General features: G+C 41.9%; 1 protein-coding gene across 6 annotated transcripts in view; it reads left to right on the forward strand.

Annotated features, from left to right (window-relative positions):
- adgrg6 (adhesion G protein-coupled receptor G6) overlaps nt 1-17,315 on the forward strand; it is a 65,809-nt gene extending 48,494 nt beyond the window's left edge. For 5 of the 6 annotated variants that reach the window (XM_088002293.1, XM_014968039.2, XM_088002294.1 and 2 more), the window contains 9 exons: nt 65-171; nt 661-788; nt 875-1,146; nt 2,445-2,535; nt 2,739-2,889; nt 3,023-3,155; nt 4,276-4,377; nt 6,145-6,300; nt 14,549-17,315. In XM_088002293.1, coding sequence (XP_087858419.1) covers nt 65-171; nt 661-788; nt 875-1,146; nt 2,445-2,535; nt 2,739-2,889; nt 3,023-3,155; nt 4,276-4,377; nt 6,145-6,300; nt 14,549-14,766 — 1,358 coding nt within the window. In that variant the 3' untranslated portion in view covers nt 14,767-17,315. Of the gene's footprint in view, nt 1-64; nt 172-660; nt 789-874; nt 1,147-2,444; nt 2,536-2,738; nt 2,890-3,022; nt 3,156-4,275; nt 4,378-6,144; nt 6,301-7,782; nt 7,825-14,548 lie in introns of all 6 variants that reach the window. The other variant, XM_088002295.1, reaches the window with a different exon arrangement.
- Nucleotides 17,316-17,786: the final 471 nt, after the last annotated feature.

The following is a 17,786-nucleotide window of genomic DNA, read 5'->3' on the forward strand; positions in this document are numbered from 1 at the left end:
GTATATAATTTTATTTAATAATGATAAATTAATCAGCAGCTTTAATCTGTTTGACCGCCACCAGGGGGCGATGGAGGCTGGAATAACCGCGGCTGCAGCGTTTCTAAAGAATCGACCTCCAGCAGGACCATCTGCCTCTGCAACCACCTGACCCACTTCGGCATCCTGATGGTGAGACGCCTCACAGACTGGGATCCATCAGACGTCGCTGTTCACATTCACATCTGTTTCCTCAAACAAACATGAACATAACAAACAAAAAGAAAAGTCCTGCTGGGATGCTGCAGCCAGAGGTCAGAGTTAACGTTGTGAGCATATAAATCTTATCTTCGGCTAACCTCAGACTTCATTCTGAAAACAAAATCACATCTTTCATTTTCCTGGCCAGTGATGACGTTTGAGAACATTCAAGTGGATTCTGGAGGTCATTTAATGTCTCAAACTCAGTGTTTTGGTTCAAGCAAAGGTGGAAAAACATCTCAATGTCCAAACCTACCATGAAAGTGATTTAGCTAAGAAATGTTTCTAAAAATAATGAGCAAAACAACTAAACTCACAAAGGCAGATCAGGTTCTGTTTGTGTTCCAAGTCGAGCCTGGAAAATAAACCAGCAGTGAAAAGAAATCCTGAAGAGTTTTCTGTGTCTCTGATTCCCTGCAGGACATTTCCCAGACTTCCTTTAGAATCGATCCAGAGAACAAGAAGGTCCTGACGTTCCTGTCCTACATTGGCTGCGGCATCTCGGCCATCTGCTCGGCTGCCACGCTGCTCACCTACATCGCCTTCGAGTGAGTCCAGTCGCTGTGATTCAGTGGTTGGAGTTATATCCACCATTCAGAGAATCAACTAAACGTTCTTTTTTCCATCCTCCCAGGAAACTGCGACGGGATTATCCGTCAAAGATCCTGATGAACCTGAGCACGTCGCTGTTGTTCCTCAACATCGTGTTCCTGTTGGACGGTTGGCTCGCCAGTATGGTCTACAGCGAGGGGCTGTGCATCTCTGCAGCCGTCCTGTTGCACTACTTCCTGCTGACGTCCTTCACCTGGATGGGCCTGGAGTCGGTGCACATGTACATCGCTCTGGTCAAAGTCTTCAACACCTACATACGCAGATACATCCTCAAGTTCTGCATCGTGGGATGGGGTGAGCGCTTTGTGTTTTATAGGATTATGGTTCATTTACAACTCATTGAAAGTTGAGATATGACCAACCGGTGCTGATTCTTGGAGTTATATGACGTCCAAACCTTTTGTCCCCCTCATGCTAGTGCAAAAACTTAGCAAGAAACTGCTTTGTTTTCTAAACTGATGTATTTTTGTTAACCGAATGTATTTTATATTTCATATTAGTATAACTATGTGGTTAATGGAAACGCAGCTATTAGTGGTTTTCTTTCCAGAACTGCCTTAAAAACTGTGAACTATATTTATCCCATTTAACTGAGTGTGACTGTCTGTTTTTCAGTAGAGTTGGTAAAGATGTGTTGTTCTACTGACATTAAAATGACAGCAAAAAATCACAAGCTGATAAAAGAAAAACATTTATTTCTAACCTGAAATTTTCTGTTAAAGGTATAAATTTGTCACTGAAAGTCTCAACAAAGAAAAACACAAAACTCCATTTGCTGCAGTGCCATTTAAACTGTTTCTAAACTCTTGGATGAAGAGGCCAGTTCAGCTTTGACCTGATCCCTGAGTGCCCCGGTCCAGTCCTGGTTCCTCCAGGCCTGTTTCTGAACCATCACCTGTTGCAGGTGAATCAGGAAAAGACCTGAAACATGCAGGATTTCGGCCTCTGAGGACCGACTTTGGACATCACTGATAAACATCCGTCTGCGTTTTTCATTTCCCATTTTCTCCTATAAATTCATAAATAGAAAAACTTTTGCTTTGCATTTAAAAAATTAATTGATAAATCTAAAAATATGAGTTTAAAACCTGGCATTCCAACAGCGAAGAAGAGGAGATGTCTTCTGCACTGCAGAGTTCAGAATCTGATCTGCAACAGGAACCTGTTCTGCTGGACAGCTGAGACGTTTTGCAGGAAGATTGGGACTAATGACACCTGGATCTTTTCATGGCTCCATCTCATCAATGCAGGAATGTCTAAAAGTTGGAAGAACAACTGGAAACATTAGAAACTGGGGAAGGCCTTTTATGGGATGCACTGCAAGCTGAAAAGCAGAGATAGATGGATGGACCAGCACAGAGTGGATGGAGGAGCCCAAATGTCAACTGAAAGCTTTTAGGCTCTGAGTTATTTGCATTCACCAAAACATCAGGGAGGAAGGATTTGTTCACTTTGAGCTACTCCAAAAACATCCAGAAGACGATGGAAGAAAAACAGAGTTTAGGATGGAGGCGATGCATCAATCAGGCCGGCGTCAGAAACGCATCCAGAGATCCTAAACAGTAAAAGTTTTCCTCTGCGCTTTCTTCCAGGTTTACCTGCAGTGCTGGTGGGAATCGTTGTCACGGCGAATAAAGACTATTACGGCGTCTTGAATAACCACACCGATGATTCAGCAATGATGTAAGACCACCATATTTGGAGCTGTAACCTGTCTGGTAAAATCCAGAGTGTGTTGTAAATGAACATTTAAATGAAGTTTTTATTGCTGTAGAAGTTATTGTTTCCTCTAAACTTGAATTTTACTGAAGGTAAACCACGGTGGGACTTCACTGCAGCAGCCACAGACTTAGCAGATGTTTCCTGTACTGCATGTTTCCTCTCAGGTGTTGGATCAAGGAGAAGAGCGTTTTCTACACAACCTGCGTTGGTTATTTCTGCCTGATGTTCCTGCTCAACGTGGCCATGTTCATCGTGGTGATGATGCAGATCTGCGGCCGCAACGGCAAGCGCAGCAACCGCACTCTGCGAGAAGAGGTCCGTGCTCAATACATAAAACTGAACATCTTTCAGTCAAATCAGCTTTTGGTGATGAGATTAATGTGTCCAGGATGTGTTTGAAGGTTTCATTTGAAATGTTTAAATTGTTAAATCCTCCACTGTGGTCCAGATTCTTCGGAACCTGCGGAGCGTGGTGAGCCTCACCTTCCTGCTCGGGATGACCTGGGGCTTCGCTCTGTTCGCCTGGGGACCCGTCTACCTGACCTTCACCTACCTGTTCACCATCTTCAACTCCCTGCAAGGTCCTGAGTCCAGACGGCCGTTTCCGAACCGAACCGAACCGACGGCTCATGACTTTAGAGCATCTAAACATTCAGGGTTCAAATGAGGGAGGAAAAAATTATTTTAACCTGAGGGGATTTCAGTGGCTCAAGTTTGATCATCCATCCATCCATCCATCCATCCATCCATCCATCATCCATCCATCCATCATCCATCCATCCATCCATCATCCATCCATCCATCATCCATCCATCCATCCATCATCCATCCATCCATCATCCATCCATCCATCCATCATCCATCCATCCATCCATCCGTCCATCCATCCATCCATCCATCCATCCATCCGTCCATCCATCCATCATCCATCCATCCATCATCCATCCATCCATCCATCATCCATCCATCCATCATCCATCCATCCATCCATCATCCATCCATCCATCCATCCGTCCATCCATCCATACATCCATCCATCCATCCATCATCCATCCATCCATCCATCATCCATCCATCCATCATCCATCCATCCATCCATCATCCATCCATCCATCCATCCGTCCATCCATCCATACATCCATCCATCCATCCATCATCCATCCATCCATCCATCATCCATCCATCCATCCATCATCCATCCATCCATCATCCATCCATCCATCCATCATCCATCCATCCATCCATCATCCATCCATCCATCATCCATCCATCCATCCATCCATACATCCATCCATCCATCATCCATCCATCCATCCATCATCCATCCATCCATCCATCATCCATCCATCCATCCATCATCCATCCATCCATCCATCCGTCCATCCATCCATACATCCATCCATCCATCCATCATCCATCCATCCATCCATCATCCATCCATCCATCCATCATCCATCCATCCATCATCCATCCATCCATCCATCATCCATCCATCCATCATCCATCCATCCATATCTTTTGGCTCTTTGGTCTCATGTGAAAAAATATCTTATTTTTATAATCTGGTTGTTCAGATTGTACTGCAGCTCCTCCTCATTTATTCAGGCTAAAATTTGCTTAATGTTCAGTAGACATGATAAAAAGTCGCTTCAGTAAAAGTTTCAACCTGAAATGTTCTTGTCTGATCTCATTTCCTCTCAGGTCTCTTCATATTTATCTTCCACTGCGCTCTGAAGGAAAACGTGCAGAAGCAGTGGAGAAGATACCTCTGCTGTGGCCCCTACAGGCTCTCAGAAAACTCAGGTATCCGTCCGTCTACCTGCCTCTCTTCCCCACAGGAAGCCCTTCGGATTTGTCTGCCTGGCTGCTGCCAGGTTCACAGAGCTGTGAGAAAAACAAAGGAAGGACAGTTTAATAAAACCTAAGTCACCTCGGCTCTGCAGCTAATAAAAGCAGATAAAACGCAGCCGTCTCTCAGGGAGAGGAATGTCCTCCAGGTGCAGTCAATCTGAGGACGCTGTACTCAACAACACTGTGAACATCCAACATGAAGTTTGACTTCATACTGAAAAAATTCCTTATGAACTTTGTGTGTCATCGCCTTAGAAATGAGGAATTCCTCCTTCAGCCAGGATCACGGTCGTGTTCCTGTCCTGCCTGTGTGTGGGATGAACACAGCGAAGTTAACAACGACCTGTTGGGCGTCTCAGCTGGACGTAAAACAAAAGCTGTTTCCACATTACCGAAACTTTCCACTCATTGACTCAATTTGTCCAAAACTGGAGCACACAGAGAGAGGGATCTTTGATCTTTGATCATGGTAAACGGTAAACGGCCTGTACTTGAACATGACCCCAAAGTACTTCACTCTACGTCTCATTCACATGGTGCTGGGGGTGAGCTACTGGATAGTAGCTACAGCTGCCTGACAGAAGCCTGGCTGCCGGGCGCCGCCGGTGCAGATGAAACGCCTTGCCCAAGGAGCGGGACCAAACCAACAACTTCAGGACAAACTCCTTCAGGACGTCTCTGGAGAGTCCTGCTCTCTCTTCTTCTCTTCTCTCCACTCTTTTCTTTGAGGATTTGGGTCTGGAGACTTATGTTTCTATCTTCAAATTTCAGATTCTGTCTGGTTTTTATTGAATATATGCTGCAGTGTGCAGGTTTCATGGACTGTAACAATGTTCTCTCTTTTGGAGGAGAAACAGACCCAAAGCATCACACATCTCCCACCGTACCTAACCACCTGGATATTGATCTGTTTGAATAGGGTAATTGATGATTAATGTGGTCAGGAAGCATTCAGTCTGCAGACCAACAGAATTAGATGGTTGACAAAAATCTGGAAACAAAAGACGAACTGAAGCTTCCACTAAAGTGGGCGGAGCCTCGATATTTGTTGTGTTTGTCGATCGGGGATCTGAACGACGTAGACGCCAACCGACCTGTACTGTAACCAGAGAAAGAGGACCGGTCCAAGAATCAGACACATTTACACAGAAATGTTTCATTTTGCACACAACCCCAAAGTCAACACCCTTAAAGGGACAGCATTGTGAAAAATCTACTTTTTTGAGCTTTACATCATGTTATAAATCAATTCACTCATCACCAACATACCTGAAGTTTTACCTTAATTCCTGTCCAAAATGCCTGAGTGGACACAGCAGCTCCTCCTCAGAGCTGCAGCGTCCATCTGCCCTCCCCACTCAGCTCCTTCAGACTAGCCAGCAGCAATTAGCAAACACCAGGTGGAACTGAGCTCATTATAGGAGCTGATTCTCAGTGAAACGCTGGTGAAAACATTGCTAAAGGGTAAATAGAGGAGCCAAGTTGTGATGACTTCCTGGAGTTTTTAAAGAGACAGAGCCCCACTTTCAATTTGTGAAATCAGGAAGTCATATTTGACATACATATCACTTTTAGAACAACTGAAGGTAACACAGTTACTTGATCATGCTATAAATTGGCTCCATGTGCCTGGAAAAATAATTTCTACTCCAGGTAATCATCTGATGAGAACTAATGTGGAAGTGATGGTGGCTTACTGGTTCTGTTTCGCTCCTGCAGACTGGAGTAAAACGGCCACCAACAACACGAAGAAGGTGAGCTCAGACAACCTGGCCAAGTCGCTGTCCTCCAGCTCCTTCGGCTCCAGCACCATCAACTGGACCTCCAAGGCTAAAGCCACACTGACACCGTTCTCCAAGCGAAACAGGAACACAGGTGAGACGCCTGGCTAATGAGAACCCCACATGAAAGTGTTTTCATGCCTGACAGATCAAACAGGACTGTAAGAACCTGGAACAACTCTGAACACAGTAGTTTACTAAATGAACGTCTTGCTGTGAGAAAATGAGCTCAGATATAAAAGTTTTTCCTTCAACCTTAAGGTCTGGAAACAAGGGAAGGAATCAAAGTTCACACAGTCGGACTTTGGTCTTTAAAGCTACAGTGAACAATAGTTTACCAACCTTTGTAGAGTCCTATTGGGGGGACGTTTCTGCTTTTCTGTCTAGTCTTTATAACCGATCGAGTTTTACAAAAATAAAATGTCAGAAACAGAAAATTAAACCTTGTAAGAAAAATAATTTTACACACGATGCATGGGGGCTTCAACCAAAGTCGATCAGAAACTGTATCAGAAGGAAAAAGGCCAGGGAATAAGTTCCGGCAGTGAATCATCCCACTCATCCTCCTCATTATTCCTCATTATTCTTTACCTCATTTTTCTCATCATTAATCACAACATATTTTTCAACCCTTTTATCCTCCTTGTCATTTTTATCATCGTCATATTTGTCATTGACAGATTTTTCTTTCCGTTCTTTGCATGTTGGACCCGCTCATCATTCTTTTCATCCCACTCATCCTCTTCATCATCCTTAAGGACTCAGATTCGTTCTGTCACCTTATGTCACCTTTCTCTCTTCTCCTTAAAATGCTTCATCCCACTCATCCTCTGTTATCCTCTGTGACCCAACTTGATCGTATTCCTTAATGTTTTTTCAACCTGTTTCATCCCAATCATCCCTCCCATCATATTTTATATAATCCCTCTTTCATCCAATGTTTTCTGGTTTCTATTCTTCATCTGTTTTATCCCACTCATCCTCTTCATTATTCTTGGCTCTGTTTTCATCCCACTCATCTTCCTCAGCAGTCGTCACACTGCTTCCCTCTATTAGTCCCATTTATTCTCCCCATCCTCCTAGCAATGAATTATTAATCCGATTAAAACCATTTCCACACAGTCTTGTTCTCAGTCCAGTTTAGTCTGATCCAGCACATCATCCTTTTGTTTCTCCACTGTAAATATCAATCCTCGCCGTTTTCCTGTTTCTAAGGTGCCATCTGGAAAGTCCTAACTATAAGAGGTCTTTTGTCTGCTGAGGCAGAATACCAACACCCGCATCTCATTGTTCTAAGACAAACAGCCTCTGTGGACGTCCATTAACGCTGTTAACTAGTAAACTTTGCTAATGATAAATTAAGCCTTTTATTTCCTCTAGTTCGTTCGTTGTACCTCGCTAGAATTAGTGGAAAAATCACAGCAGTTGTTCCTTTGTAAGTAGATGATTGTTAAGAACAATCAAATCGGAACCAGGCCGCCTGAGTCCCTGTTTCCAGACTGTGTGTGCAAACAGTCATTGTTCTGTTCATTTTGTTGCAAGTTCTCATGTGTGTGTGTCTGTGTCTGGTGTGTAGAAAGCTCATCAAAGCATTAACAGGAGGAAACCACCTGCAGAGGTAAAGATGATGTCATGTGATCCGCTTCAGGTTTCCCAAAACGCCTCTGAGTGAATCTGAATTATGCAAATCCTCAGATTCACCTTTACACAGGATGAAAAGTCCTGAATCAGACGTTTTGGGAAAATGCCGCCCGCTGAGTGTGTTGTGATTGGCTGCTCGCTGTGATGTCACACTGTTTCCAACCCGAGACGCTTTGAAGGGTTTGAAAACCAAACTCCACCCGCTCAGAGCGTCCCGGGATGCAGAAACAAACGCCCACTGCCAGTCTGCATCTCTGCTAACATGTGTGGTGTGCTTTGGTTTTCTCTCAATAGTTTGCTGTTATGGATTCTTAATAACAGCCTAATGTGCTTCGTATCAGTCAGTCACTGATCATGTGGGTTTGCTGTTTAGAATTAACACCAAATGTGAAAGACGTCAAACATTGTTTACATGTTGGGATGAAATAAACTCCAGTGGGAGTGAATTGATCTGGCTCTCATTGGCTGGAATCACATGAAACATCTGTTCTCCAAACTCCACCAAAGCTGCAGCATTTCAATCATTTCTGCGATTCTTTCATGAGCCGCCAAACCGTAACGCAGCTTAATCTGCAGATAAACAACTAAACTTTAGTCTGAAATGTTGCTGCAGATGACTTCATTCTAACTTTAAAGGTTAAAAAATCTTTTTTACAATAAATATTAATTTTTTTGTCTTTGGTACTTTAGTATTTTTACATAAAGTAGGACAAACATCCAGACGGGTCCATCAGAACAGACCAAATCATTTCTCACGACAAAATATAGGAAACTGTAAACATTTCTTTAAGAAGGACAGATCTGGGACCAATTTTGTGTTTTGACTCTAAAATGATTCACAACTTATTTCTTTAACAAACATCTGTCATTATTTAAATTAAAATGTTTAATTTTAATTGTTGTGACCCAAAAGTTCTTTTAACTGAGAATTTTCCAAAGTTGCTGTTAATCTGACAAACGAGCCTAAAACGAAGATTATGATCCATAAGTTATTATCATAAAACTTTAATTAAACTGTGTTCACTTTTATTTGTTTGCATTTGGACCAGTAATGAAACATGATGTATTACTGCAAAATAAGGCTCTAACTGACATCTTGCTGGTAGAAATGATTTCATGAAGTCATCAAATCGGATTCTCTTACAATGAGAACAAAACAAAAATCTTCTTTAAGTCGTTGGTTGCTGCCTACACATATTCAGCCTGCCTGCCTTTCCTGGTTTTACTGAAGACAAACAGAGATTTGGGAGTTTATTAAAACCTTTCAGTCAATTTAAAGTTAGATAATGAGGATGTTTAATTTGGGATAAATATTGTGGGGTACTAGTAGGACCAAAACCAAGCGGTGTAATTTCCTAATTTTCTGATATTTATTGATTTAATGGAGGTTATTTTTGCTATTTGAGTTCCTTTCTGGTACACTTTGCACCACCTCTTTGTACTTTGGGTTTTATTGGCACAACCTAAGGAATAATCACCAAATCCACTCAGTTGACAGGAGCAAAGTGTTTCAAGCAGAAAGTAATGTGTGCTTTAACTTCAAAACGTGTCCATCTGTTTTTACAGACCATTAAACCTGTGGATGAGTTTCTAACCTCTTCTAAAATCTTTCCCACTTCATGTCTGACAGCTGAAATTCGCGGCCGCTTGTGAGTTCAGCTGGACTTTAAGTGAGCACAGATGGTTGTATTTCTTTGCATTAAGTTTTTATCATTATCTAATTTTCTCTAAACAGCTTCCTCATGTAAATGAACATATAATTTTTGTTTCACCCACAATGGGTGTAATTTATCAGTGATAAATTTCACTAAACTTCGTTTGGCTCTGTGTGCCTTTCCAGAACACTTTTATTGGCTAATCGTGGACGTGAGTGAAGTAAGAAGATTTAATTTCTGACAGTTTTGAACAATTCTTCGGTTTGTACAGCTGGGAAGGATTTAATTCCTGTTTTGTCTTTAGTTTGGCATTTTTACAGCACAGGAAGCGAGTCCAGCTCGGCTCGCCGCTGGTTTGGCAGCTCACACGGTGGGCTTCCTTTTCACTGCATCGCCACACAACAGTCAGAAATAACAGATTAACACCCGAGCCTCTGATTTTTATCACCAGGTGGGCTGGAAGAGGCTTGTTTGTCCAACACATTCCACAAATACACAGTTGGGTTGAAGTAGGAGAACATGGAGACCGGGTCAGCACCTTCCTGGTCCTCTGGAGCTAAGCGATGTTTTCTCGTAGTCAGTGTCTCAGGAAGCTTCTCTTCCAGCGCGGAACATCTTCATTTCCACACCGCAGCTCCATCAACCTGATGACTTTCACTTGGAAGAACCTGAACACCTTGAAGTTTCCGCCTCACTAAATAATCCGTTATCCTTGGAGGGTGTCAGGTGGCGAGAAACTATACGGCAAGCAATTCGTACCAAAAATACTACATGTATTAACTGTGTTCTGACGTGTAAATAACAGGATGCACCGTTTTTTGTGTGCAGTCAGTTTCCTCTTCCCTACATTTTAAATGTACCTGAATGGTTTTGGGTAAAAGTGTAATGCTGAGACCCAGAACCACAAAAAAACGGTGAAATGTGAACTAAATGACAATAAATACAATTAGAGAGGGACTTTATCCACAGGTGGAGACACCCTGAAAAGACAAACATGCAAATCTGTCTGCACAAAAACCGTTTATGAGGAATTCTTATTTTATTCTCATTTTTTAAACCTGCTTTGATTTTGTCCATGTTTCAAATTAAAGAGCTTATTTCCTAACTCAATGAGAATCGATAAGTGAGATCAAGATTTTTACATTTCCCATCCCTCGTTGCCCCTCGTTCTTCATTTGCAGCTCTGCGTTTCTCTGATTGGGTTCTGCAGACTTTCCTCTCCCACCGAAACGCTGCAGCTCATTCTAGGGGATCCAAAGGAGTTTCCAAACCTGAAAAGATGTATTAATGTGATTCTCAATGCACTTTGACGTAAATACCATTACCATAGTTCAGGTATGCAGTTTTTGGACATTTTCCCACAATTTTCCAAATAGAGCAGATACCAAATCTGCTCTGAAAACTCCTTTGCATCTCTGAGGATGAGTTTGTTGGGAATCCTAAGGCTGGATCAATCCATGTCATGAGGAAGAAGTTCCTCTTGTAGCCAAATTAGCTGCTGTTTGTCTCATTTTGGGTCGCCTGGGAGGAAAAACTCACATTAAAACCCATTTATGACGGAGTCACTCGTCCCGTTTGACCAGAGTTGTAACGTATAGATCTGTTGGCTGATCTACGGTCGGACATTCACAGAGGCCTGTTACCGTTTCCACATGGATGGGAGACCTGTCAACGTTCAGCCACTTCGCAGATTAAACCTCATAAACCACAGATGAGCACACTGGAATAGCACTCAACAATTTTGGAAGTAACACCTGATTAACTTCCAAGCACGACCAGAAAAACTTTCCAACCGCCGCCTCTGTCGTTTTGTTGGCAGCGATGGGAACGAAAAAATGTCTCCAGAAGTCTTGCAGATCAGCAGTCCGGGGACACAGACTGAAAAACATTGCTCATTTAATGCTTTTCAAATCATTTTAATCAAACTCTGTAGCGTGCTGCCTTCCTGTTCTCATGTCAGCTTTTTGGCTGATCCGACAGTAAAACAGAACCAGGTTATCCTTCTTTGTGCAGTTTGTCACATTTGAGGCAGGAAGGACAGTCTGATCTGATGTCCTGATGGTTCTGATTAAAAACACGTTCTGCTACATGATCAGATCTGCACACATGTCGTTTCCCTGCTATATCTGAGGAGCTTCAGCTGATCAGAGTCCAGTAAATGTTGATGTCGCTGCAGCGCTGGTACGCTGTGATCATTAAAGGGAAACAGATGAACAGACGGATGGATGTTTTCTACAACGACGCTCACATGGCTGGAGCTGTTAAATATCGCTCAGTTTTTACGAGTTCTGATGAAATGTCCCAGCATGGATCCACGTTTTCATGTTTGTCAAATTCTGATGCTGAAGCTGAACCTGTTGGTCACATTTTGTAATCTGGGTCAGTTTGTGCAAACTGCAGCAAATAAACAGTATTTATTAGACCTTCCTAATTTCATAAAATCTGCTTTTTTCCAGTATCACACCATTTTTTCACAAGCCACAATTTCCTAATCCAATAAAAACTGCTACAAATGTTCTGATTCAGGCCTTTAACCCGTTGAACTGGCTGTGACATTCGGGCCTCTGAGGTAAATGTAAAGACTTTGTTCAGCAGATCTCCTTCTCTGCACAGCAGGATTCTGACTGAGTCCCTGCCTGTATGACAGCATCACGCTGGCAGTGGAGGAGGCCCAGCGAACACTAAATGTGCTTGGTTTGGCCGGAGATGCGTCTGTTAAGCTTGACTGCTTTGGCACCTGTTGCACAACAAATTCCCAAGAAATGTAAACCTGAAAAGGCAGCTGGTGTTGATCCGGTATGCATTCACTTAGCATTATTAGTACGAATTCAGACAGACGCAAACAGATGGAGAATGCTAATGAGTTTTCTGCTGAAATTCACCCAATAATCATGTTGACTTTGGCACCTGGTCTCCTGTTTATGCATGTATCCAACCAAAATGTCTTGATTGGCTTCACAGGATGTTTTCGATGGACTCAGACCACAAGAACTATTAAAATCTATCAACTGTTAGATCCTCTAATACGGTTCTAATAGTTAAAGAACAAAAGCACATAAACCCTTAATACGGACGATCTCACTGCGGTGAAATCCTTTAGAGCTAAACGTTGCCTGTCAGGCCACGTGACAGGGAAGAACCACAAACGCTTTTTTATTAAAATAAAACAAAAAAATCAACTTCTCAATCTAAGAACCTGATTCCTTTCTACTGTGAAAATAAAACTTGTAGACACTCTGCTGATTAAAAATAAGTTTTGTGTGCAAAAACTTGTCAATTCCAGTTTCATGTAATTCTTCTTAAGCCAGTTTTAATTTTGTTTGAATCAAATAAAACGTGGGGCATATTTTAAATTAAAGAGTTTATTTCCTAACTAGATGAGAATCGATAGATGAGTCTGACTCTTTCGGTGGTTAGTTTAATTCAGTGACCTAATGAGTTATGCTGTAACTCATCCCAGGGAATCCCAGACCAGAAAAGATGCATTGAGGGTTTTTGGACTCATAAAAATGACCCCTAATAACTCAAATGACGGCACCCAGTCTGCTTCCTGACCTGTCTTCTGTCTGAAATCCTGTCCTCTTGGTCATGATTATGACTCCAGTTAAGGTTCAGACAGCACATGAAGCGTTTTGCCCAATTACACATCAGCAACGTGACCAAGATGTCAACCTCCTGGTTACCGGACGAACCCCCTACACCTTCAGCAGCACATCATTTCCATTTCTGTTTGACGGTAGAAACGGTCTGTTAGCTTCATGCGTGAACTCTGACCCCAGCTGTGTCGTGTGGAGCCGAGAACATTCCTTCAGACAAAAAGAAGCTCTTAAGGTTTTCACAAGAGTTAAAGAGTCTGTTCCAAGACATTTTCCTCGTGTTTTTACTGGCGGTTTGATCAGAACTGTTCAGCAGAGAGAATTTATTCCTCTGACACTCCTTGTTGATGGTGTACACCCATCCCCTGCTTCCCATCCAGCCCGGAGGGGCTGAGGTGTAATCCCTCTGTCTCCGTACATGCACCGGCTCTGGGAGCTGGAAAATGAAAAGCAAATATGAGGATGGCTGCTGTTGTTGAGCTTTGACACGACGCAGGCCTGCTTCCCTTGGCTCGGCTGTTTCATCTGCTGGATCCAAAACCTTCCAGGACTGGACCCTTCTGGAAGAACAAAGGCTTCAAACCAACAAGCCACATTTAGGAGGGAATTTTTCTAAAAGAAAGGCAACAACCAAACTGGTTTGTGGTAAGCAGTCAGCTTTTACTAGGCCAGTTTTTAAATGGCAGTATTTTGGTTTAGTTTTTAGTGCAAATATCTTAGCATACTTAAATGACTCAAAAGTAGCTTAAATATGTTTTCAGCAAGATGCATGGGCTTGTTTTTAGCCAAATGGATTAAAAGCACTGGTTCCACTGACTGATTATTTCACTTTCAACATGCAGATCTAATATTGCTGATCATTTGTTCACTGCCTCCTGGTCTGATCCACAGAGTTTCTCTTAGAGGTCAGCATGTTATCACAGTTTCCAGAAACAAGTATTTTAGACTAACTTGTGGTTCTTCATTACCCTTCGGTTTCTTTCTTCACCTGGTGGTGGTCTGAGGTATTGCATGAGTCTGAGACCCTCAGCATCAGAAAGCAGGCAAAAAACACGAAACCCGTGAGAACCAGAGGTTGTCTTTCTGACGACTCCTAAATGAGAGCCATGATCTGATTTGCGGTTTTTCATATTTTCTTGCATAACAGTGGAAACGTTCCCAGTGGGAATGTTACTTCCTGCTTCATGGGTGAAGCCCAGCATCTCTGCTCATCTGTTCTGTTTCTGTCACACATCCTGACCTCAGTCACAGTCCTGATCTTTCTTTACTGCTGGTTGATTTTGAAAGCATAGATTTTATCATAATTTAGACCGTGATGTGTTTTTTTTAGTGGAATAAGTCTTTAAATTATATTATTATTATTATATTATTATATTATTTCAGGTTTGTGATTCTCGTTGCCCTGCTTTTACATTTGCTTCCTAACTCTTGTTTCCGTCTTTCTCTGCAGACAAATGTTTCTCCAACCAGACCAGCCCCAAGTGTGTCTCCTCATCCTCTTCCTCCTCGGATGTGGAGCCTAGCTCCTCTTCCTCCTCCTCCTCCTCCTCCATCCTTCCTGTCAGTCAGATGATTGACAAGGTGAGAGATTACTGCTCCACGCGCACCGACAACTTCTACAAAAACATCATCATGTCCGACAGTTTCGCCAACTGCACCCGGCTCTAGAGCTGCAGCTCCAGCTTCTGGAAGACCTTTTCTCTTTGTAAATATTCACGACTCGCTTTCAGCCTGGGATGCACCTCGTTCTGGAACATCTTCAGGCGTTTAAGGTTCCTCTGTTGTTGCCAGAGGAGATTGTTCTGAATCTAAAGGAGCTTGGGGAATCTTTGCAGATCTGACCGGGAACGTCTTCTGGAACGTTTCCTTTTCCGCCCGGGAAAATGGATCAGCCTTTCCGCCGTCCTATTACGCACCTACAATCTTAAGGAACATGTTTTATTTTATTGTTTTCTTGTGTTATATGTGTTTGTTTGGTATTGTATAAGTAGTAGGAGTTTTACAATGTGGAAATCATTTAGATTGAGAAATTTGTTCAAGTTCAGCTCATTAAAACAGAATCAGTGACATTAAAATCTAATCCTGTCCTCAAGATTTCTATAAATTATGACAGAATCAATAATTCCCCAAACCAGCTTTAATGCAACACAGAAGATTTTCTGATGACCAAATGAACAAAGTGTCTCCTGGCCAGAGAAACAACTGGCTGTTGCAAAATAAATTATTAAAAATATAACAGCTGCAAACCGTGAGAAGCAAAAAAATTATTTTTCAAAATGCTTGGTGGGAGTCCACAGCTGAGGGCTCCTGCTCTCTGCATGGAGGGTCTTTCCTGGTGGGCTTTCATTATAATAAATATTTACATAAATCTAACTGAGATGAGGCTGAGATCATGAATTAGAAATAAATATCTGGACCTCATTTCGCCATGAACGTTTAGACTTTCTTCTCTTATATATTCCACACAAAATCAGCTCAATAAAAGACTATAAATCGTTTAAACAGTCGTCAAACCACCAATACTGTAAATGTGGGCGACATGGTGTTATGGTGCCGTTTGTAAAGTCACACTGTCAAAACTGAACAGCAACAGTTTGGTTTATAAAGCCAAACTGGAGAAAAACATTATTTCACTCACAGGTTCACCATGTTGTTCAGTCATTTATTCACTGCTTAAAACTAAATATTTAACATTTAGTCAACCAACTAAATATTTAGCTCCAAACAAAATGTTCAGCAAGCTGAGTATTTAGCTTCAAGCTAAGCATTTGGTTAGCCAGGTAAATGCTTGATTTTAGACGGCTAAACATGAAGCCACCTGTAAGCTAAATATTTAGTTAAATATGTAGTTGTTAAGCTGAATATGTAGCTCAGTGTATTTGATTTGAAGCTGTGACATTTATAAATAAATGCATAACATGATGAAATTATTTACCGGCTAAATAACCCAAACTACTGCTGGTCATTTTTGACTGCATGTGTTTTATTTACTATTGCAGCTGTAATACAAAAATCTTTTCTGTATTTCCTGAGTGGTTGAGAGCTAAATGGTGGTTAATATGGTGACATATTTCTGTATTGTATAAATTATTTTCTGGCAGTAAGTATGTCTTTAAGTGTTATGGAAACATCTGGCAGTGACCACATGATGCCTCCTGGATTCATTCAGGACTGAAGCTCCGCTGCTCATGCAGACAAAAACCTTTTCCAGTTAAACTCAAAGAGAGGAATGTTAATCATCACTTTAATAATCTGTTTATACACACAGAATAAGCTAAGAAGCGCAAAATATGGCAGCAGTTTTCACTCTGATGTAGCTTCAGCCTCACCAAAGACAGAATACTTTGGGTGAATTTTGCTTCCTGAGTGTTCACTAGAACCAAATGATCTTTTGCAAACTCTGCAGAGCACAGAAACCCTCCTGGAATCAGTTTGAGACACGTCAAGTCACAGGAACAAACCCTAAGTTAGAAACGACCCATAAAACCTCCCAGTTTTCCACATCCACGCGTCTCCAGGATGACGAGGTGCTTCAGTTTGGAGCTCCAGGGTGGTCAGAGACGCTGATGCGATCCTACTGTATCATGTAACCGCCGGACTGTAAAAAGGGAAAGAGCCGGAGAGAAATGGGCTGTTATGTTCTGTTGTCTTTTTTAATACTGTGATGTTTGTTTGTGGAGCCATATCCTCTGTAAATAGTGATCTCTCTGTTCGATGTGCCTCATTCTGTGTGTGGATGCAGGAAGCTGCAGTCCGGATCGTTGTGAAGCTCCGAGTGCAGAACGGATGAGACGGGAAAGACCAAACGGACTTGGTCCAGATTAGACTTCTGTGTTGTTAGGAAACTGATCTTTGATTTCTCTCTGCAGCTGTTTGGGTGAAGATTAAATAAATACACTTTATTGTTACATAAGCAGACTTTTTCCACCTTTATGCTGCTTCATTTTACATTTGAGAAATACAAAAAGAAAGCCCGACCAAACGCAAACGGAGGCTCAGTCAGTCTTTGCTTCTCCTGCCAGGTTAGTTTTAAATCTGGCAGCTTGAACGTGGAAAGAAATGTTTTAGGGTGAAAAACAGTGATGTCTCTGCAAAAAGAATGAAAAATGAGGAATCAGTGGGGAGTTTTCCACAGAGCTGCACATAAAAACTCATTTTCTTGTAATTTTCAATGTCTATGAAGCAGAAGGAATAAATAAACTCAATCAATCTTAGAATCAGGAACCTGTTTTGTGTCTGGCTTAAACATTGACCACAGTCTCTTAGAATTAAAGGTTCATTTCGCCCATCTCAGTGAGCCAGTTTTATGATATTTCCCACTGGAAGAGTGAGGAAACCCAAGAACATTGTTTTTGGGGAAAACTGTAAAAGGTTTAGCAGCACAAGTGAAATCCCATCCCGGTCCCTCTGTGTGTTGGCACCGGTTTAAGCTAGTGGTACCTTTAAAGGGTCATGTTCTGCTTTTCTATGACTTTCACCAAATAAGCCAAATATTCACATCGAAAACCCTTTCCTGAAGTCTGATAACTGGAAACAGGATAACATCGCCCCTGCAGCTTTGGCTGCAAAAACAACATTAAAAATAAAGATTTTGGATATTTAATGACGCTACAGTGGACCCCGACTAGTTCAGGTTCGGGTTTTTTGTCTGTTTACTGAATGTTTTTTGTAGAGCATTTAAAATATAT

The sequence above is a fragment of the Poecilia mexicana genome, unplaced genomic scaffold (assembly GCF_051168715.1).
Source record: "Poecilia mexicana isolate PSO_F unplaced genomic scaffold, ASM5116871v1 scaffold_21, whole genome shotgun sequence".
Taxonomy (NCBI): Eukaryota; Metazoa; Chordata; class Actinopteri; order Cyprinodontiformes; family Poeciliidae; genus Poecilia; species Poecilia mexicana.